This window comes from Anser cygnoides, chromosome 3 (genome assembly GCF_040182565.1).
Source record: "Anser cygnoides isolate HZ-2024a breed goose chromosome 3, Taihu_goose_T2T_genome, whole genome shotgun sequence".
In the NCBI taxonomy this organism is placed as follows: Eukaryota; Metazoa; Chordata; class Aves; order Anseriformes; family Anatidae; genus Anser; species Anser cygnoides.
The window spans coordinates 50,077,366-50,100,490 of NC_089875.1; the positions used below are offsets into that span (position 1 = coordinate 50,077,366).

Consider the following 23,125-nt stretch of genomic DNA (forward strand, 5'->3'; position numbering starts at 1 on the left):
AACTGAACAAAACTTTTGAAATATTTTTTTCTGAACTTTGGTAGATGTAAGAAACTGAAATTACAAAAGGAAGATTAAAAAGATTAAGTTGCTTTTTTCAATTACTAAACTTACTTTTCATTTAAATGAAAACTACATTTAAACGAAATGACATTTCTAATTAGAGAAAGTAATTGAAAATATCTGAACTGTACATCCTAGATATCTAAACTACAAGTCTTATCACAATGTTCTAAGAAAAGATGTACGTGGAGGCTTTTGTGGAGTTTAAACTAGCAAAAAAATTTGTATCTCAATATGTGTGCAGTTCTTAACACACCATAGATAATATTTGTTTAAGATTAAGTGTGTTTTATTTCATAGCTGCTAATTATGAGACCTGAATATCTTTCATTCATATATTAGACGTAACTAGTATTTTCTAGGCTTTCTTCAGTCAAATTTAAATAACAGCACTACAAAGGAGATATGATAAGAAATCAGATCAAATGGTACAGTGGAACCTTTAAGTTAAAAAATTTTAAGCCACTTTTAAGCTACTTTTCTAAAAGAAAATTAAAAAATGTTTATTTCTTTACACTTACACACACATTTTTGACATTTATGCCTAAAGTGTTGTACAAGCCCTGCTTCCTCAGAAGAGCCACACAAAATTACAGCTACTGAGAAGTCAGTTTTTTAGTGTTTTTTATTTTTTAAAATTCTGAAGTTTCTCAACTGGCATGTGGGATGGGATAGCACATTCATTACTGTCTAATGTTAGCACAAAACGCTATGAGCTGCAGATTTGCAAGTGGTTTATAAAATCGCTATCTCATTATACAGAAATAGCGAATATGCATCAGTGGGGATTTCCTCTACACCTAATTTAGCTGAAGTTTAATCACTAGTTGATCTAAAGTGTAAGAAATTCTTAAGAGGTACATTCAGGTCTTCTTTTTACTAAATCTCTTTTAACGAACTTTATTTTCTGAAGAATACTGTCAGAGCTCAAAGCTTTTACAAAAGAGACTTTCATTAATAATAGATCATGAAAATGCTGTACAGTACAACAAAATATCTGATACATACAACCCTCACTGTGATGCAAGCATGGTGTTGGAAAATCTAGTCATAAAAATATTAAAGAACTAGTCTATGAATAAACATGACGCAACAAAATTGAACTTGTTATTTCATTTTCTAACATTCAGACATCAGCATATTACTCTAGGGCTTAGTTTTAGACACTTAATCATCTATTGTTCAACTTGACTAATCTTATTCTTCAGCAAGCCCAATGTGAAATATTCTCAAGTGTCTACAAAACACTTTAAAAAAAAAAAAAAACACAAGCTATTTATTAAGATCCTGCATAAAATTTGAAAGTGCAGCCAGTTGGATAAAAAACAAACAGGATGCAATGGCTTTAAATAATATTCTAATCAAATAACTTATTTAATTTTGTAAACAATACAAAATAATAGCTATTTTCTCTGAGAATCAAATCATATGACTTCTACATAAAACACTCTATAGTACCTAAGCCTTGTTAAAATGTCAGAGCACAACTATGATGAATAAAACTTGTACTTTAAAAAAAACCCTACAAACACTCATCTGTATAAGCATTTACATACATTTATGATGAAATTAGCATTACATTGCTAATTTCCTTCAAAGCACTGCCATTTACAAAGACCAGCCAATTCAAAACTGTCAAAACTCTCTTCTATTTTAGTATGGTAACATATTCTGTTACAGTAGGTACTGCACTTCTGACAAGCAGTATTTTCTCTTTTTTGACAGCCTTCATTTAATTTTGGTGCAGGAAAGAAGTTTATGATTTCGTAACATTCACCTTCAGTCATATACCCTTTCTTAAAGGAGGACAATACTCCAAAGAAAATGGAATAATTACTGAAAATGAACATTTGAAGAATTCACAAGAATAGAGGAGAGAGAGAAGGTTATCCATACATCTTACACAAGACAACCACTGCTAAATTACCAAATGGTTTCTTTGAACCTCCAGTAAGAACTCTAGTTTCATTAACTTATTAAGAACCCTCATGAAGTCAAGACATTTAAGGTATTCAGCAATTTCAAAAATTTAAGGTATTCAGCAATTTCAAAAATACATTCAAAATCATTTTCAATCTCCCCAAATTATACTTTACTTCCTTTCTTTTTTAAAAGGTATTACATATTACATATTATAAAATTTCTGCCTGTATATTAAGCTAAACATCCCACCTAAGTATATATGGGTTCTATTTTGGTTATGGCAACAGATATCTGCAGGTTTTGCTTATGGACATGATTTCTTAGTAATACACAAACTTTTTAAATACAAAACTGCCTATAACATTCCTAGAGTTGAAACCAATTGGAGAATAAAAATTGAATAGCTTTTTTTTTTCTTTTTTACAGTACTCTCTACATTAGCAACAGTACAAACAAAAACAATTTTCTAAAATCATATCACTTTATAAAGGTAAACTTAGTTATCCTTAGTTAACCTCCAGGGGAGAAAAGCATTCTTGTTTCTCTTGCAAATGTGACAGACGCACTTAGGGACCAGCAATGTGTCTCAGACCACACACAGTATCCATATTACAATGGGCACGTTAGCTAAGAAATCATTTATCCAGAATCCACGGTTAGGCCCCGAACAGTGCCAGTTCATCAGTGAGGACAAATAATCCTAACTACTAGTTCCTCCTAACATAAAATTGCCCAGAAGTTAAATAACAGTTTAAGTTAAAAAACAATATTCTGTCTTGAAAGAGCTAGTGAACACAAATTACCATATGAAATGTCAGCTAGTCCTTCATTTATTGCATAATTCATAATTTTATTAACTAACAATTATTCTTTATTAATATTGTAGAATCACCCAATGAAAAAGAATAAATAAATTAAGAGAGAGTTGAAGAAAGCAGCATGCTAACATGACTTTCTTTCATAGATTTCAAGGTTAAGAGTCCATTTACTTCTCCGATCTGGACTCAAGCATAACATATCACCACAGAATTTCATTCATATAGAAGAGGAAAAAGAACCAAAACAATTATGATGTTTTGATAAAGGATGTCTTGCAGAGAGACTTCCAGTCTTGAAGACAAGAAAAGGAAAAAGTGTCAATTCCACACTTCCATAGTTAATTTTTTCTTATAATTAATCTTTTGTGCCTTATTTTCCATTGCAATTTTTCTGACTTGAGGCTTTAGATGTTAGAAAATTTAATGAGACAAGATGTTATCATAAAATGTCATTTAAATTACAAACACAGAACTATGTTGTGCTGCAGACATTCTAAATCAGATCAAATGACAGATTCACTTCTGTTGAAGTAGAATAGGGCTCTTAATCATAATATACATTATCTTCCAAAAACAGCAAAGCAATCAATACTTTCAAAAGATCCCAATTCCTGCAGTTTCAGTTAGAAACAATACTGCTCGTGGGGGTACTCCTGTTACCCATTCACACCAGTAACAACCTACCTCCAGCTGGCAATCACTCCTTACCAACGCCATACGAGCCCTTTGCAATGAACCATGCATTAGCTTGTGCAGTCTTAAAATTAGCTTCCTCAACCCCATTTGCTTCAGTGCTTTATCTACAAATGGCCTGTAAATAGAGGTCAAACAGTGTTTGCTGCAGCCTGCCTCAGCACTGCATTCTGGAATAACCCAAGAGGCAGAGTCATCCTCAGATTCAAGCCTATCAAGCTTCCTTGAAAAATGGTCCTGAAAGTCAAAATTTGGCTTATTAGTAAAATTGTTCTTGATGGCTTGTCTAAGCTCCTCAACATTCTCCTCAGAGATTTGTTCTTCACCATCACTCTCCTCTGTGCATGTTCCTGAGGATTCCTTTACTTCTGTTTCCCTATCAACTTCTTCATCCTCTGGATCATTGTCCTTAGATGGTCGAGGAGAAGGAATTTCAAACACTGGCCAGCCAATGTCAGAAAGATTTTTGATGCCCAAAACAGTTCCCATAATCCTTAGTTTTTGATTTAAGTCTTTTGTAATGTTTAGCCATAGACAGAGTGCCTGCACTCTGTCTTGGAAGTCCTTTGCAGCATATTTTTCATAGTCCTTTTGAAGAGCCTGCAGAGATGGATAAAGTGCTTCTATATACTCTAGCAGCTCCATTATCCGCTTTACTTGCTCAAACGAGACCCGCTGGCGATGGAGGTGTTCGTGGTAACTTGAGTAACCCAAAGCACTAGTTCCATGTGTTGTTTTGCAAACTCCTTCTCCTGAAGTACCATTGAGACTGGCTCCGTTTTTTACACAGGAGAAGCTTCCATAGTTCACTTTGAACGTGAGGATTTCATTGATAATATCGGGGATAGCTTGACGGGCTGCATAGAGATAGAGGTCTTGGTCATTAATGCTCCGGCCAGCATGCCAAGCTTGCAGCTCCAGCCAGATCAGTTCATTGGATCGGTTCAGCCAGACAGAAGAGGTGCTTTCCTGTCCTCTTTGCTCCCTGTCCTTTTTCTTTGAGACTGAGGTAAGTTTTAACAAAAGCCGCAGGGTTTCAAAGAATTTTAGGCGGTCTGCTGGGCAATCAGTCCTAGAAGTCTGGCGTGCAGTTCTGGCTATTGGCATGGGCACAGAGACTGGAAGCTTAGCATTGCTACAGCCAAGGCTGAGGTAAGGCTTATTGAGATCAACATCTGGAATTGTTTTTTTTGGCAGAGACCCACCAACTGAGTCTAACATAAATGAGCACTGCACATTTTTCTTGTGATCTCGTTCTGTTGTCCTTAGGGTGTCTCGGATTTTTTTCCCTTGCTTATAGCTGTGCTCCTCCACGTTCTCAATGGGTTTCCCATTGTCTTTATGCACAGCCTGAGCTGGTACACTCATCTTTTCTGTAAAAGAAAAAAAAAAAAGAATCTGACTACACCAACAAGAAAAATCATTCAATCAGTTCCCAGTTTCTTAGCGTGTGCATATTACATTTCTTAGTATCAATAAAACGAAATATGCAAGGGTAGAAGTAAAATGAAGTCTTAGCAATTATCATTAGTACAGCAGAATCAATACTAATATCAAAGGAAATTTTTTTTCTCCTCTTGTTTAACTCTGATGTAGAAAGGACGTCAGAATTTTCATTATACTGAGTATGTCATCTACAGAGAACTAAGTATGATTAAAAGGAAGAGAATGTTTTCCAAGTTTATTTTCTATACATTTGTCAAACAAGCTCCTAGATAAAAACTCAAAATGCAATAGAATATTATTAAGATTTCTAAGTCAACCAAAATTAAAAATGTTCCATTGCACATGCAATCTCATAAAAACTGGAGCACGCATGGATTCTGAAATCTGGCTTGAATGATCTGATCCCAGCTCTTGGGAAACTGTTCTTAGTTCTGGGAAGCCCTCTGTAGTCTTAATACACTACCTCCAGAAGCCTACTTTCCCATTCTCCCCAAACATAATAGTTTGCCTTCTTCCTTACCACAAAACAGCAGCCCTTTTCTGTCTAATTGTGCAAGTACCTTCTCTTCTCTTCCTTTTCTTTCCGCAGCAGCAGCAGACCTTACTACTTTTCTGTAACACTAACAAAAGTATTTCAATCTGGGCTTTGCCAGAAAGAACTACTTGGTAAGTATTGAAAGTATTAAAGAGTTGTTCTCTTTCTCTTAAAGACGATGAGAGAAGCATCTATATTCAGACTAGCTGCAGTCCAGGCATCAGCAGCTGGAACAAAACAAGCTGGTCACACTCCACACTCCCCTCACTCCCCCAGGGCCCCTACTTATTCAGGAACAGAAAAGACCTACAGAATGATGGCTGAATACTCTGTCTTCTTTTCACTATTCACTGTGTGATTCTAAGGATTATCTGTTGCACATGACTCATTCCCCACTCTAGAAGTAATAATTTCCTTACAGTCTTCACTACTGTGCTCCTAACTATAGTATCAATTAATACCAGTAATAGCAATAAAATTATCTGCAAAACAGCCCTATTCAGTGGAAGAATAATATTATTCCCTTTCTATGTATGGAAAAGCATGACAGAGGAAAATCAGTCAAGCCACCACATTTCTGGGTACCAAAAATGGAAAGAGCTATTGCTCAACATTACAGAACATTGAGCACTTTGTGTTCAAAGCTTCTTGACTTCCATTGCACCTCAAATTCCCAACACTTCTGCAAACAACGTCCCAGAAACTCTAGCTGCTTCTGGAAAAAAACAAGAAATAGATATTAATAATCACACACTAAGATTTTCATTTGTGCTACTTAGCTAGCATCACACAACTTCTCGTGGCAAAGTGCTGTTATCATCCTATGATGCACTTCACTTTAATTATCAGATCACCCTCCATTCTCGTTTCATTTGCTACATATGTTCCAGTATCTGCCACACAAGAAGGTACAGTCCAGTTTTCTGCATTTCAAAATTCCACTCAATCTCTATTCAGTTAAGACAGAAGTTCTTTGGAAAAGAATTGATGTGATAACACAGCTCAAAGACTATCAAAATGTATGCAGACAAAGGAATTGTATTAAGGTTGCAGAGCTGTCTGAAACGAAAGCAAACGTAGAGGTGTGTGGACAGAGCACTTTCCTCCCAGATATATCACATACAGTGTCATACACCAGATAATACTGTATACATGTGATCTCCAGAAAAAGCTAACTAACAAACCCTTCAGAAGCTTAGGTACTCTTATGATGAATAATTTCTAGAATGTTACGAAAGTCTTCGAAGTATGGTAACAACTCAGGAAATACGAATGAATGGTACAGCCATTTACACAGAACATGCTAATTGAAGAATGCAGAGACAGAAATATTCAGCCCCTGATGGGGAACTGAAAAGAGAAAACACCTCAAGGATTTAAGTCATACCCCAATGATAGTGATCAGACCCCCTTTTGGTAACAGCAGCAAGAGATGTCAATCACTTGAGCTTGTTGAAACTCTAGATTTGTTCAGAAGGAGAAAAAATAAACATACGTAAAGAAATCTAAGCTTGTACAGCTTCATTAGAAAAGGCGAACACCTGCCTACTATAAAACAGTGAAAACACTGATCTGGACCATCAGTCCTCCAAACCAGATATACTGAAAGAAAAGCATCCCACACAACTGATGACTAAGAGCATGGGTCTCCAGATTCTGCAGCTAGATTTAAGGACAGAAAAGACAAGTGGTGAAAATAATAAGAAAAAAAATGTCTCTACCTATGTGCAATTTAGAATTCTGTTTTATGCATTATTTAATCTTTCTAATTTAGCCTGCAATTCAAGTTTAGAAAATTAGAAAGCAATCCCTGCTGAAAAAGTTTTTAGGTTCATCTCTGGCTAACATTAAAGGCTAGGCCAGGTAGGGCAAACAAGTCTATAAATACACAAACACTCCCGTGAAATGTATACTCTCCCTGTTTTTTCCAAGTGTTTCGGGAACCTCAAAAAAGCACACCCTCTCCATTTCCAAGCATGGCACACCTGGAAGCTCATGCTGCCAGGGGCTGGGGTTGGAGGAGGAGTTCTCACCAGGTAGCACAGAATGATCCTTCAACTAAGAGCAGGAAACCTCATGCAACACACATCCAGGCAAAACAAATTCTAACGTTTTCTAACATCTCTGTTCGGAGGCTTACAGAGATCCACCAACAAATTCCACATTTAAGAACGTGTTCCTAATTGAAAGGAAAAACCCTAAATAAATCAGGCATTCTGCCAAAGGATCAAACTCAAGATAAGGTTTGCTGGTAAAGACAGTAGCTTTTATCAGCCCAACGGGTAACTGGGAAATCCAGACAAGTCTTTGGCATGCTACCACTTCTTGAGGTCTAAAATAAAAGCAGGAGACTTCAAAGCTAAAGTTGAAAACAATATCATTACAGACCTCTTCCAAGATACCATCTATTTTACCCTTCTTTCCTTATCCTTAAGCTGTTATAATAGCTTAAATGGTGGGGTTTACTACCCCACCAGTATGGCATCATTATTGACAAAAACAAGGGACCACTAAAAGCAGAAATTTAAATACACACTACACTACTCCTAATCTGATCTGCTTCTCTTCAGCCAACTTCCCCTCCCGTTTCTACTCTGCACCCATCTTTCCAATCCCCACCAACTCCTGCCCTGTCCACCTAGCTACTTCTGCCACACCTCACCCCGTTTAAACTCCTCCTGGTGGTGACTAGCAACTCTCCATTCTGTTCTCCATGCTCCTTGTACATGCTCTCATTCTTCACAGTTCCGGCTCAGATGCCCTCTACAAGTTATTTTGATAGTTTCTTTCTCTACATTGCCTACACCCAATACTTAAGAGCACAAAAATGTTTCTCAGCTTTCTAGTCCAGGGCATGAACAAAGCCCAGAATGCTGCAGACAATATTTAAGTTCCTGGAAAGTTTCTGCTTGAAGACCAGAGCTTGCTTAAGTCTAGCAAACTCCCATGGCACAAGTGAATGGATATTTTTTATTCACATTTTAATCACATATCCCTAAGAGTTAATATATATTCAACTAACCTGTTGCTTGGAAATAGAATTCAGTAGACTTTTTCCTCAGAAGGATTAGCTCAGAAAAGTAGCTGGGTAAAGAAAACTGCCCAACTTTAATCTTACAATCTTAAAAAGCCATTACAAACCCTGTTTTCAGCTGTTAATGAACAATAAGCAAGTCAATAATGGTGTGACCTCCCACAATGCCTCCTTCCACTCCCCATATCTAAAAACTATAATTAAATCCTCACCAGAGTGGTACCATACCCCCCACAGGATTGGGGTAGGCCACAAGATGTGTAACAGCACTTAACTCTGAAGAAGAAGAAAATATCTTCTGAAGGATATAAGGAAGAAAGAAAAAACACCAAGCTATGGAATAGGAAAGCATAAAGATCCTGGTTCTCCTTGAAAGCCTAAAGAAGAAAAGTAATTGGAGAGATGCATAGTAAACAGGGCTGTTACTTGCACTCTAAAATCACCACTTGCATTGCTATAAAAACTAAAAGCTTGGCACAGAAAAAGCAGAGACTTGCAGAAGGGAAGAGAATTTCATGGTTAAGGCAAATGACTGCCATTCTAGAAAACTTAATTCTATTCCTGACTCTAGCTAAATTCTGTGAAGAATGCAACTTAATCCAAGCTTTTTGAAAAGGCACTCTCTAAAAAGAGCTGCTCAACTTCAGGTCTCAGTTATGAATACACCGAGTACTTGCAGCTGAAGTAATCCGGAGCTATGCTTTCAAGATTGAAGCTGCTATTAAATAACCCAATGGTCGGACATGAGGGAGGAGAGCAGTCTGCATCTCAGATCAACCACCCAAAACCAGAAGCAAGCATAATTCTGGGAATAGTTTATTTCTATATGCAACATACTAATGAGCAGCTTAACAATCTGTTAGGTTATTAGTATTTCAGAAACCATCTGATTTGCTTATCATCTTGGAATTTTCAATGCTATGATAGGTCTACAAGGGCAACTGCAGAAATAAGTAACATCAGTAAGTTGGTTTTTAAGCATTCTGCATGTATGCACCTTCAAACATCTTCATTTTGAAATGTTGCAAGTTCTCCATCTGTCTTATAACACAGGGTAGCACTGAGAAACTTTATAGTGTCATATCCATATATCCAGGATCAAACCATAATTCAACATTTTTAGCATAGACAAATTTTTAGCATTACAAATATGGAGTTTATTAATACCCCTTACACTGATTTTATTTCAGGTATTTATGCATTTATCTTTGAATAGCTACCAAGTACAACAGCAGACAACACATAAAAACCTAACTCAGAAACAGCTTTGCTCCTGGAAACAGAAAGTTACTATGAGATCTGCTATGGAATTCAATGAAACTGATTTTACATTTACATCTACTCAAACGCTGCTGTGTCAGACAGCAGTACCAAACCCTCACTGGTTACTAACTATGGATATTAGCTAGCACCAGACTAAGCCAGCACCCATCTAAGACTAAGAGTACTGCTGAGCGTATTAAATTGCATTCCACACCACAGCTGGCACTGCCGTGAGGAGACAATGGCCCTAAAAGCTAAGAAAGACAAGCAGCAAGAATACATGCTCTGCATTTGCAAGAAAGGAGAAAGATGAAAGTGGTTAGCAGAGATGAACAACACAGACATACCCCAAACCTTACCAACGCTGAGGTAGATTAGAAATGAATCAACTTAGCACTTTGATGGCAAACAAATTTTGGAGACCATGTAAAATAAATGAAAACCCCATCACTTTCTGAACTTACACTCTAGTTGCCAGGTCTTCTAAACCACTTACGTTTATATTTTTAAACTTATTATTCTCTTTCAGTATTCATCTTTACTTTCCCTCCCCACCAAAACAGACTGAAAAATAATAAGTTAAAAACATTATAATTCATTATTAGACATCCAAAGTGCCCTAATACTTGAATATTCATCAATCCTAACAAAGCCCAGGCACAATAATCTACCAATTGCTTCAAAATATATTTGTGTTATTAAATAAACAGATGTCAATGACTCAAATACATCTGACAATTCTGCAATAAATGTTAAAGTCAATGGTACATCTGTATGAGCTCCTACTAGCAATTTTATTGCAGTTTTATAATATAGGCTTAACTTAATTAGTAAAGCAAGTTCAGCTATACTAAGAGATGTTCTGTTACAACTACCATTAACACTGCATGAGGTAGGTAGGCTTTATGACTAAGCAACAATTGACTGGTGAGAGGGAGCACACCACAGGCTGGGATCTTAAAGAGCTCACTTTAAAAAAAAAAAAAAAAAGGCAACTGATCAAAAGATGAAAACAGAAACCTACCCCTTTTTTAAGTCAGTCTGAAATGCAATGAAGTAGAAAGATGCAATAGACACAGTATAATGATGCACATACTCATCTCCTGCTAGTATCTTATGGAATGTTATTTAAAATACAATACGTAATTTTTATACCTTTATTAAGGGACCCAAACACTAGCTGGATCCACAGACACATGGTATCATGTGAGAAGCGGCAATTTTTAAAACATTAAAAAAAGACAAACAACTAAAATTACACCTATTACAAAACAACTACTTTCAGAGTACTGAGTCCATTCCCATCTTTTCAATCACAGTCACAACAGAAATCACCACATAGGTGGCCACAGTTAGGACTGTCTTTACCCTGAGCAGGCACAGGCTCCACATAGATGTTGCTGTTCAGAAGTCCTACTGTTAGGTTCAGCTTACTTGGTCACTCTCTACATGACACAGTCTCCAGGACAGAAAGGTACAACTCGCCTCCCAAAAAGTATAAATGTTGCCTCTCTTCTTAAAGTAAGAAAATTGTGGGCTTCAATTTCTTACACAAATTCTCTTTTCTGCTTCCTATTTTTCATCACGCATGCACATGAAAAGACAGACAAAGAAACAAAGCATGTGAAGAAGTTTGCACTTGGAAGAGTGAAGGGAAATTAAATATGGTAGTGACAAGGAGTAGATTACAACATATGGAACATGTACAGAACAAAGAAGGATATAGGAACTAACAACTTCCCTACAAAACAAACTCACCAGTTTATCTGAATCGATGCAGACTGAGATGTGGTTGTAAATAAAAAGCAAGAAAACTGTGTTTAGGATCCCATCAGCTAAAAAAAAGAGCTGATGACTAAAAGTTACTGTTATTTGTGCACAGGGACAGGATCTGAGTCAGAAAGAATGAAAGAAACAAAAGAGTAAACAGCACCCAATTGCAATCACTGCCCATCCAAAACGACAGATCCTTGTTTTTCTATTTAGCTTCTGATTACAGCATTCACTTCATGTGAATGTGTATACTACATTATGGTTCCAGTTTTTCATGTGCTATCAAGCACAAAATGAGGCATTCAAAGATGTGCAACGGCATCACTCCCTCAAAATGTTAATCATTTAAATAATCTCAACTTAAAATACTCCCTTTATTTAAAATTCTCATAACATTATTTTAATAATGCTGTTTTTTTTCTTTCATCAACAACTTTTGCTCTGCAGGTCTGTACCACCATGGTTTTCATATCATTCCCAATCACACTTGGTGCCACTTGGGACACAGAATCATAAGAGTTGTAAAAGACCTTTAAGATCCTCTGGTCCAACCATCCCCCTACCACCAATGTCACCCACTAAACCATGGTCCCAGGCACCACGTCCAACCTTTCCTTAAACACCCCCTAGGACGGCGACTCCACCACCTCCCTGGGCGACCCGTCCCACTGCCTGACTGCTCCTTCTGAGAAGAAATGTCTCCTCATTTCCAACCCAAACCTCCCCGGCACAACTTGAGGCCATTTCCCCTAGTCCAGTCGCTAGTTATCTGCGAGAAGAGGCTGACCCCCCCAGCTCCCCACACCTTTCTTTCAGGTAGTCGTAGAGAGCAATAAGGTCTCCCCTGAGCCTCCTCTTCTCCAGACCAAACAACCCCAGTTCCCCCAGCCGCTCCTCACAGGACTTGTGTGCCAGGCTCTTCACCAGCTTCGTAGCCCTTCTCTGGGCACGCTCCAGGGCCTCGATGTCCTTCTTGTAGTGAGGGGCCCAAAACTGAACACAGCACTCGAGGTGCGGCCTCACCAGAGCTGAGTACAGGGGGACGATCACCTCCCTGGTCCTGCTGGCTGCACTATTCCTGATACAAGCCAGGATGCCACTGGCCTTCTTAGCCACCGGGGCACACTGCTGGCTCACGTTCAGGTGAGCATCAGTCAGCATCCCCAGATCCTTTTCGTCTGCACAGCTTTCAAGCCACTCTGCCCCAAGACAGTAGCACTGCATGGGGTTGTTGTGGTCAAAGTGCAAGAAATAACCCTTTCTCATATGTCTCAATTTCATAAGCTCTCCAGTTTGTTTCAAAATAGAACATTCTCCTTATTCCTGATCCTTGATTATGACTGAATTTCTGTGACTATTCAGTAAGTAATTTGCTTTCTTGCTCTGAAACATTGGAGGATGGTAGTTTGGTCAGCTGCCTTACAGCTGCTCCCACTCTCCCTGGAAGATAAACCAAAGTATCTTCCAATCAAGGTAACTCCACTTATTTAATCAACAGAAACCTTCATTTCATATATTTCACCAGAAAAAAATTAATGTCTCTGGAAGGGATGTGATTACAGTTTCGTAAACTTTCTGATTCTCTTCTGTGTCTCTCTTTTTTTTACACAAGCAGGGAAGAGGAAGGATGAGGTCTGTTTGCAATGAGTCTTTCTGCGTGTAAGCTAACCTGCTCTTGGGAAGCAAAAGGAAGATATAACAGTTTCTATTATTTTTAATAATAAAATGTATTTAAATATTTAAATTTAATAAAACTAGAATAAAAATAATATTAGCATTTGGCAACGATAATTGTATGTTATGAATTTTTTTTCCTTCAACAAGTGCATAGAATTCTAAAATAGACCAAGAGAGATGTTCTCAGCATCCATTTGCCACAAGAACTCTTTTTTTTTAATTTTTAGCTTTTATAGACCTTGGTACTTCATAGTGTATATATATCCAATGCGTTTTGCTGCTTCTGATGTAGAGTAAGTCATTTTCAACTAACTGGAGGACAGAAAAAAATTTACAAGACAAAAACACAATTATAAAGCAGCAAAAGAACAGAGTAACCCGTTCTTTTATTTAAGTACAAGAATCTCACGAGGTTAGGAGTCAAATGGACCTTTTATTTATTTATTTTAATTCCTAAAGTAACAGGGAAGAGACAAGAGAGGGATTGAAAACCCATGATTTAAAGTGTTAGCATTCAAATGTCCAAATTCAAGCTTCAATTCCCACTTGCTGGATTTTCATTCTTTAAGGGTATAACATTTGCCCAGACATGCAGTTTCCTGAAGGCTGTTTAGCTAATAATGTTGCAGATTGTTTTCATATATGACTCTCTGAAAATGCTCAATTTAGATTTACAGAAAAATAAAATATTGCAGCTTGTGAAGCACTTCAAAAACAGAAGGCTGAAAATGCATGATTTAAAATATCTTCAGTGCTTGCAATTTGGCAGTCCCATTACCTAGACAAATGGGTCTTGGGGAAGAATAGATTCATAAGATTTCACGCTTATTTGTCAATTTTTACTATCAGCTTCTCAGTTTCCAAGTTTCCTCCTTAGGAAGCAGCACCTGATTTAAGTTTCCTTCTATTACAAGCACTACTGCCCATTCAGGGTCTTGCGCCCCAACCTGTGGGTCCTTCTCGGCTCCATGCAGAAAGAGCACCCTTTGGTTCACCTCCAGTGACCTTGGAAACAAGAGTTTAATAAATATGTATAGTAGGCATGAGATCATTTACAATAAATAATTATATTAAATCCAATGTTGTTTTAATCTATGACATTTGCCCCTAAGTGAAACAAAGGGATTTTATAAAAACCTTCATAGGATCAAGGGACCATTATATAGAAAACAAACTAATACGGACATTTTCTAGTACTGGCCCAGATCCTATAATCTGCATGAGCATGCTGCAGTTGTAGAGAAGAACAACATATCCAATAAAAGGACTAAGAATTCACAATTTCAGACTGAAAGTTCATCTGCAGGTATTGTTTCAAGGATTCTCAGTACACACCCTCATGCTTTCTGTCAGAAGTGCTGCTTTTTCTTTGCATTCACGGAACATGAAGAAAATCATTATAAGCTTGAGGAATTTTAAGGTTCACATTTATTAGACATTTCCAAAGGGCTTTGCCAGGAGAGTAATTACGACTACTGACAAAAGCTATTTACACATGGTATTATCCAAGTGGTGTTTACCACTTTTTGTTTAGGAGCGGTCAAGTAAGTCTGCTATCTCCTGCTCCTATGATGTTTGAGTTATCCTGATTCAGAACTTCAACTCTCACTTAGGGTGAGAAAGAAGGCTAAAAGAAAAAGAAGCATTAAGGTCTCCTCAAAGCAAAGGGTGGAGGTGTAAAAATATCATCTTGTGTTTATGCTTGGTTAGGAGGGTAGTACCAAAAGGCAGATGTCTTTCACCTGGTCTTCCACTTTGAATTGCTGTTCCTGATATTTAATGAGCCACAGAGTCCTCTAGTATCCACCATCCATAAGATCAGGTCTTCTTTTACAGAGGACAAACGTAACCAAAAAGCTTTAGGGATACCTGCTCTGTAAAAAAGAACTTATGCTAAATAAAATTATTGATCAAAATGCATTGAAATCCTAAATAAATAAACTGAAATATAAGTCTTGTCTTGACTAAGTAAGTACTTAATAGCTTGGGATCAACTATGAACGTGCTTCCCTTTGTATCCTCCAATACATCTCTAGTCTTCAGTGCTTTGGATATGCCTTAATTTTATAGGAAAAGAGAACTTGAGGAAATTGATAAGGGTAAGAGAGTGGGAGTAGAAGGAGGTTTTGCTTCGAGTTTCATGCACTCTTTATTCACAAAAAAGGAGACAGGGACAACGTTCTTTATTTAGTCTAAAAACTTCAGTAAGAAAGCGTCACTGAACTGACATTTCAAAACATCCCAGACAGAAAAAAAAGGCAAAAGACACACTTGTGTCTTATGAGCAACTCTAAAATGAATTTATCAGCTTAAAAATGTAAATCCTATTATTCTTGGGGTAAAGGAGAAAGCATTCAAACTAGTTTAAACAGATTTTATAGTAACAGGGGTTTTTGTTGTTGTTGTTTGTTTTTTTTTAGTATTAAATGCAAGTTGGTATGCCCAAAATTAAACAAAGAAACAAACTCTGGAGACACAAGAAAGCAAGTCCCTAATGCCCCAAATTCTTTCAGTTGTCTAAATAAAGAAAAAACACTACATTGAATGTGTTACATGCCTGTGTATGGAAAGTTACCTCAAATTTACTTTTAAAATGGATTTGTTAAATTAACTTAACCCGTGAATTAATTCTCTTAACTGAATTAAAAACACTTCGATCTGAGTAAGAGTATCTGCATACACATTCAAAGTCAATTAACTAGTCCATTCTGAAGATTTTTTTTTTATTTTTATTTTTTTTAATACAAAATAAATTTTCTGAGATCACACATACGGGCAAAGTTAAGCTAAATGAACTACGAACTTTCCAGAAAAACATATTTTACAGTATACAGCACTGACCAATTCATCCAAGAATAAAAACATTTCCACATATTTTAAGATATTCACAGCAACCAAGATCGGAATTTTGTTATTCAAGAAACATGAACCATTCCCTCACAAGCAGAAAGTTAAAAGAACTTGCTCCAAAACCTCCAAATCTATTAGCAAGGAGAATCAACAGCTCCCTATTTCTTGTAAAGGTATCAATCTTCAATACATGCTCAGCACTGAAGACTAAAGAAATAGCATAAGTTATAGCTCTTTCTAGTAACACAATTTTTCTCTGATTAGAAATTAACCTTTTTTTTCAAAAAAGCACAGAATTACAAGAAAATCACAGAAAAAAAATTATTAAATCATATACCGAAAATAAGGTCAATGTTGCATTAGAAGAGTTTAATTTAGCCAAAAAGCACAATTAAAAGCCAATAAAAAGAGCTTAATAATTCCAATGACTACACAGTTAACTGTCAAATATAAGGAGATTTCTCTTCAATTTAGTCTATGGAAAAATTCTTTTGGGGAATTCTCACTTAATGGTGACATTATTCAGAGGTTGTCTGAAGTGGAAGGGAACAAAAACCTTTGGAAGATGTTTGCATGGGCCCTTGTATTAGGAACTTGCACTCAACAACTCTACTCCTTTAAGAATACACTATTCCCTTATTTATGCTAAACCACTGACTTTCTTAACTTTCAAAATGTAATCCTTCCAAGTAAATACTCTCTGATAATGTTCTCTGTTTTATATGAAGCTATTTTTAAAAATTGCTTCCAAAATATTAATTGGAAATAGCCTTTCTGCCTTAACAAAGTTCGGCAAATAACCTTGTTTGACATAGATAAAAACAAGCAAAAAAAAAACCACCTTAAGTATATTCTGTATGAAAATACTGAACATATAATCTGATAAAAAAATGGTATTTAGCATCCATCATAAGCCCAGCAAAACTACTATAATTGCCAGACTTTTTTTTCCTTTTTTTTTTTTTTCCCCTTGGAAGAGTAGCTTGAAAAGATTTAGCTACTGCATGTGGGTTTTTTTTTATTATTATTTAAAAAACAAGCAATTACCATATTTTGTATTTGAGCAAAAAATTTTTAAATCTTAAAATTCATACTTTAACCTAAAAATGTTTTATTTAGAAGTAGGTATCATCACCTAGTAACATTAGGAAAGAACATTTCTGGAGTATCTTTTGTTTGTTTTTTCCTAGATACGACTTTATGACTAATACTTGGGTGAAAGTAAACAGTGCAAAGTTAATTGCCTCAGTGACATTAAAGTGCAAAATGATCACTGTCTGACCACTCATGGTGATTTTTCTTCTTACACCCAAACCAATCTTTCTTTGTTGCAATACGTGAGGTCTGCTTTTACTTATTTTCACTGTCCTTTCACTGTGCATCTCAGAGACTTGCTCCATCTTCTGTATATTTCCTTTTTTTAGGTAACAAAGGCTGTGACCATGACATTTTTTTTCCGCCAAAAAAGGAGGGAAAAAAAAGAAAAAAAAAAGCACTCCTACCTTTCAAAGTGGACCGGCTAGCAGGTCTCCCAATGTTATTTTTCTGATGTTTTGTTGACATACGCTTCATCTGGCGGGGTGTACTAGGAGGAGAAGTTCCATAGAAGGTGTCAGCACTTGCTTCATCTGATAATTCCTCAGGTTCAGATTCTGAGATCTTGCAAGTAGCATCTTCTGATTTGCACTCTTTCCTGAACAGAATAAGTTAAACCATGATGTTAAAAATACTTTTTTTTTTTTTTATTTGCAGTATCTGTTTAGAAAGCTAATCCACCAAAACAACCCAAGCATTCTGTGAACCACAGTGAATCTTCCAAATTTTCATGCCACAGCCATGTGGCACATCCCCAAGAGTTTTCACAACCATAAAGGCAACATTCCAACCAAGGAAAGGATAAGCAACAGGAAACAAAGAGGATGTACATCCAGAGAGTGTCTGTAGGAGAACAGAGTAAAGAAAATCTTGCATGTCATTTATTTGTATCTCAGAAAACTTGTGGTAAATCCAAAACAAGAGGTACATGAAACAAACCAAAGTTCAAAAATACAAATATAATCACAGAATCACAGAATTGTAGGGGTTGGAAGGGACCTCAAGAGATCATCGGGTCCAACCCCCCTGCCAAGGCAGGATCCTTAGAGCAGGTTGCCCAGGTAGGCATCCAGATGGGCCTTGAATATCTTCAGAGAAGGAGACTCCACGACCTCCCAGGGCAGCCTGTTCCAGTGCTCTGTCACCCTCACTGTGAAGTTCTTTCACGTGTTGGTGCAGCACTTCCTGTGCTCCATTTTTTGACCGTTGCCCCTTGTCCTATCCCCACAAACCACTGAAAAGGGGTTGGCCAAATCCCACTGTCTCCCACACTTCAGATATTTGTAAACATTGATAAACAGACCCAGGTCTCTCAGCCTTTCGTCATAGGGAAGATGCTCCAGGCCCTGTATCATCTTTGTTGCCCTCCGCTGGACTCCTTCCAGGAGATCCCTGTCTTTTTTGTACCGGGGAGCCCAGAACTGGACACAGTACTCCAGGTGAGGCCTGACCAGGGCAGAGGGGGAGGATCACCTCCCTTGACATGCTGGCCATGCTCCTTTTAACGCAGGCTCTTTTCAATGCAAGACAGTCCATCTACTGAGTAGCAGAGACAACTGAAGAAAGAGGTCTTCCCTTCCATCCTTCACCTTCCCAACTTGTACATACCGTGCAGGCAACTTCTAAGATCACTGAAAAGGGTCTCCACCCTTCACAGAACTTTCATCTAGCACAGGAGACCTGAACTTATTTTATGTATTTTGCACTGATTTTTAATATTAAGTAGGTTTAGTCTCAGAGTTGTTTTCTTTTTGTTTTTGTTTTTTTTTTTCCTGTAGCAAGAAAATAACAGGGTCTCCACAGTAACTTTTTAATTACCCCTAACTACTTTGGCCCTCAGGAAAAATGCAGATAATACTTTGAAAGAACTGAGGTTATGCAAACATGAAATTAAGATAATGTATATATGTTCTTCAAACCTGAAGTCTAGATGGTCAGCTTAACGACTGGATGTAGTATCACTGAACTCAACAGAAAGCGTGCATCTTTACAGGATTAGAGTCTATGTCAGTACAGAGTCTAACACAAGGGACCAACCCTGAGTGGGACTTTTCACATTTAAGCAAACATTTTTTTTACAGTTTTAGATACATTATTACATACATTATCACAAGACACTTCAGTATTTTAAAAATATTGACTCTGTAATTTATCAAAATTCTAAATTACTTTGATTTAAATTGTTCCAAGATAAAAATCATAGTGTAACATTTTCTCCTTCAGTGAGGAACAGGTATGTTCCAAAAAAAAAAAAAACAAAAATAAATTTTTAAAAAGAGAAAAGAGAAGAACCTGCCCAGTATCACAGTTGCACTGCAGAATGAGACAATCAAAGCCCAGACTGCTGTGATTTTGATCTCCCTTCTCCCCTACCAAGTGCTTGCAGCCTCTCCTTTGAGTCAATGCTGGCACTAAACCAACGCCAGGAGCTGGTCTATCTGTAGGCTAACACGGCAAAAAAAAACAACAAACAAACCAAAACCAAAACAAGCAAACAAACAAACCCCCACACATCAGTTTTCATATGTAAACTCCAGGCAAGCTCAAAGCACAGCTTCCAGTGCCAGCTTCCTCTCACAAGAGGAGGTCAAACGTAGAACAAGCATGATGGGGCATGCACACACCCTCCTATGAGGGTTTGCTTTAAAAATAAGTTACGACAAATACAGTAAAAGACTAGTCATGTCAGATACTGTTTCGTTCCTCTCAGGGAGGACTTGCTCTGTCCCCCCAGATAGGATTACCTGGGCAGAGGGCAGTCAGGCAGGATACCACTCGTGGCTGGATCTCTGTTGGGTGGCCCTGGTGACTCACCACCACAAAATTACCCTCTGAGGACAACAGCAAGAACACTGAAATTCAGTAGGTTTTATGCTGCTTGCTAAGGTATTAGGAAATTTCAAGAGCAAATGTATATACGGAAACAATTTAAAGGCAGTCTGTGAACTGCCTTATTGCCCCATCAGCAACAGATCACTTGAATTCTTCACAATCTTACAAAAGACGACAACGAATGAAATCCTTTGGACAACTGGGGCTTCAGGGGAATGTAAATGGCAGTAGGACGGGGTTTTAACCTTTTTGCTCCTCTTTTCTACCCATCTGATGTTTATCTACCCGGGGTAAATACAGAGAAGGGAGAGAAAAGGAAGGAGGAGAGGAGCCCGAGGCACCAGCAAGTCCCCAGGTGAGTGCAGGCCATGGCTCGGCTGCAGCTCCCGGTGACTAGTGGCACCATGACCACCCCTCTCCGCGGACACAAGGACAGCAGGACCCACTGCCTCGGTGCCACTCTCTCACATGAGGGAGAGGAACACACACTGCTCCAGCTCGTATGAGGGGATAAAATGAAGGCTGCCTCACACATTTTATTTCACGTTTTATGTTCTGCAAGGAACATCCTCCTGACTGCGGGGGAAGGCACGGAGGCCGATACATTTGACCTAAATCAGACAGAGCAAGACCAGCATCAGTACCTGATAACTTTCCCTGCAATTCCACCTGGAACACAAGCAGCATTTTACTTGCTACTATTTTTGAGACAGACGAGGAATGTTACTCATGTTCTGGTGGAGCGAGTCTGAGTGTCTGCAGGAAGAAATATGTCAGAATACTGCCAGCCAGTCAAATAGCAGCGAGATTAACAAAAATCACATACTGTGCTGTTTTCTTTGCCTTTAGCTACAACCAGAAATAAATACCCTAACATGCAGAACAGCAATGCTCTCTGCAAAGCCACAGATACATTTAGCGTGTGAAATCACCCTTCTCACATTACAGCTTTGAGAAGAAGGCAGGCAACGTTACTAACTATTGCAGATAAACTTTAGAGGTTACCTAAGAAAAATGACTCAGGTGGTATCGTAGCACCACCTGTAGTTTAAGGAGAGCCCTACAGTGAATTTGGTCATGACAACAACATGAAATCGCCAATACTTTTAGCCTACTTTCCCAGCCCTGGGAAGTCACGCTGTTTGTGTGTCTTCTAACAACCCGATTCAAGTAACCGCTAGTGGCCAAATACAACAAAGGAGTCTTTTTCAATGTAATTTGTTCCTACATGTCCTGTAAATGCTGAACTGGCGAAGCGGAACACAAGTTTACATCTTTTTGGGTGCCAGCAGAATTTTGTTCCTGAGAACTCCAGCAAACAGCGCTACTGCAGGAAAAACTTCAGGCAGAGCACACCCCTCTGAGTTTGCCAAAGACAAATCAACCACAAGAGCCTCACCACATGAAACAAGAAGTCATTAGTTCCAATGCTTATGGAACTATTTATTTTTTCAGTGATCTCACTGGCCTGGCAAGGCCACGGGTGGGGCGCTGATGCTCCCATGGGGCCTGGCAGAACGGATCCAGAGGCGCTTGCGTGAGGTCCCTGTTCCAGGACAGCTTGAAACGAGGACAACTTACCTTCCTGTAAAGGCCAGTGAAGACACCGCTTTCCTTTTGCTTTTAAATGAGTAACCTCTAAGAGCAAAATGACCATACCTCTTCGCAAACTGACCTTTAACGCCCAAAAGCTGATTCTTTCCTCAACAGCCGCTGGCTTGTTTGTTCCTTGCTATGCCTGATGAGAGGCCATGAAGCCCGAAAGTATTCAAAATGCCCTCCAACCTCACACCTGAATTAAATACATACCTATACAGAGGGACGGTATGGCTTCCTTAAAATTCAGATTTTTGTCCCGGGTAATTTAGGAAGCTGTTCTTTAATTTGTTAAAACCCCGGCAGATTTATCACAAGACATACAGAACCAGACAGAAGCCACATCACAAAACACCAGCCGTGCTCGACAGGAGCCCTGTGTTAGCAGCTGACAGCATGTGCTGACTTGAGTTTTCTGATCCTTGCAGAGGGAGGAGGACAGCGGCTGCAACTCAAGTGTAAAAATTCAGCATGCTCAGTTTAGGACTTCTGTGCATGGAAAGTATGTAAATAAAGCCTGCATCCCAAGTCAGAGCTCAGATCAATGCCAGTGAACAGGAAGACTTGGTTTTACCAGCAAAAGCCTTACTGTACAACAGTGTACCTGATGCTTATGGTCTGAACTAAAGGAACAACATCCATTTAGTCACACCTATATAAATTACCCTTATCCACATAAAACCAAATAGCCTGCAGACATACAGGATGATCAGCTGCAACCCGCTGATATTAAAAAGTTATCATTTTAAGAGATTACTGACAAAGTATTCATAACATTAGTGTGCTAGTTACTTTTATGAACTAAGAAAAGACTAATTAAACCCACAAAACTACAAAACGCACTGCTGGCAAACCCAAATCAAATGATTGTATTGGTTAACATACAAAATTGTTGGTTCCTAAATATTGTTTTAACTGGAAAAGTTTGGCAAATATTAATGAAAGCTAATTCCTTGTTTGCTACCAAGAACTGCAGGTTTTCTCCCCCACAACCAGTGGAAACCACCTTAATCTTAATTACGTGTATACACAAAAAGCAAAACCTAGACAGATGACAACTGAAGTTACTATTTGTCAAATGTACCAAGGACAGTTTAAATCCAACGCTTATGGAGAAAATTGGAAGTGTATAGTCTTCACAGTACACTACATACAGGTTGCTCCTATCCTCCGTTTTAACACGCAAAATGCTTCTCCTCAGTTTTACCCTTGGAATATAGAAGAGACTGTAGCCAGGCTCCCAGTATCAGGAATACTGGGAAAGTTGCAAGAGCTGTATGGTAAAGAGACAGAACAACTCTACAGCTTTAAAATGTAACAAGAAATAAAATAACCAAGAAAGTTTCAAACAAATAACTACTGTATGTTACAACACGGTGCATTTCAATCAGAATCTGAAAAATCAGAATTGAGAATTTATTTGGCTTGTACATGTAGCTCACAACAGACATTTTATTTTTTAAAAGTATGTCAAAGAGTTGGCATATCTAATATTTCAGCTCAATCATGAAAACTGAGATACATCTT

At 38.0% G+C, this 23,125-nt stretch overlaps 1 protein-coding gene across 6 annotated transcripts in view; it reads right to left on the minus strand.

Moving 5' to 3' along the window:
• Positions 1–23,125, minus strand: part of MAP3K4 (mitogen-activated protein kinase kinase kinase 4) — an 80,031-nt gene that overhangs the window by 41,957 nt on the left and 14,949 nt on the right. For all 6 annotated transcript variants that reach the window (XR_010830330.1, XM_066994153.1, XM_048067782.2 and 3 more), the window contains exons 2-3: positions 17,578–17,768; positions 3,489–4,870 (exon numbers count right to left, since the gene is read on the minus strand). Coding sequence is in view for 5 of the 6 variants with exons in the window: in XM_066994153.1 (XP_066850254.1) it covers positions 3,489–4,870; positions 17,578–17,768 (1,573 nt within the window). In the remaining variant the exon portion in view is untranslated. The remainder of the gene's footprint in view (positions 1–3,488; positions 4,871–17,577; positions 17,769–23,125) is intronic.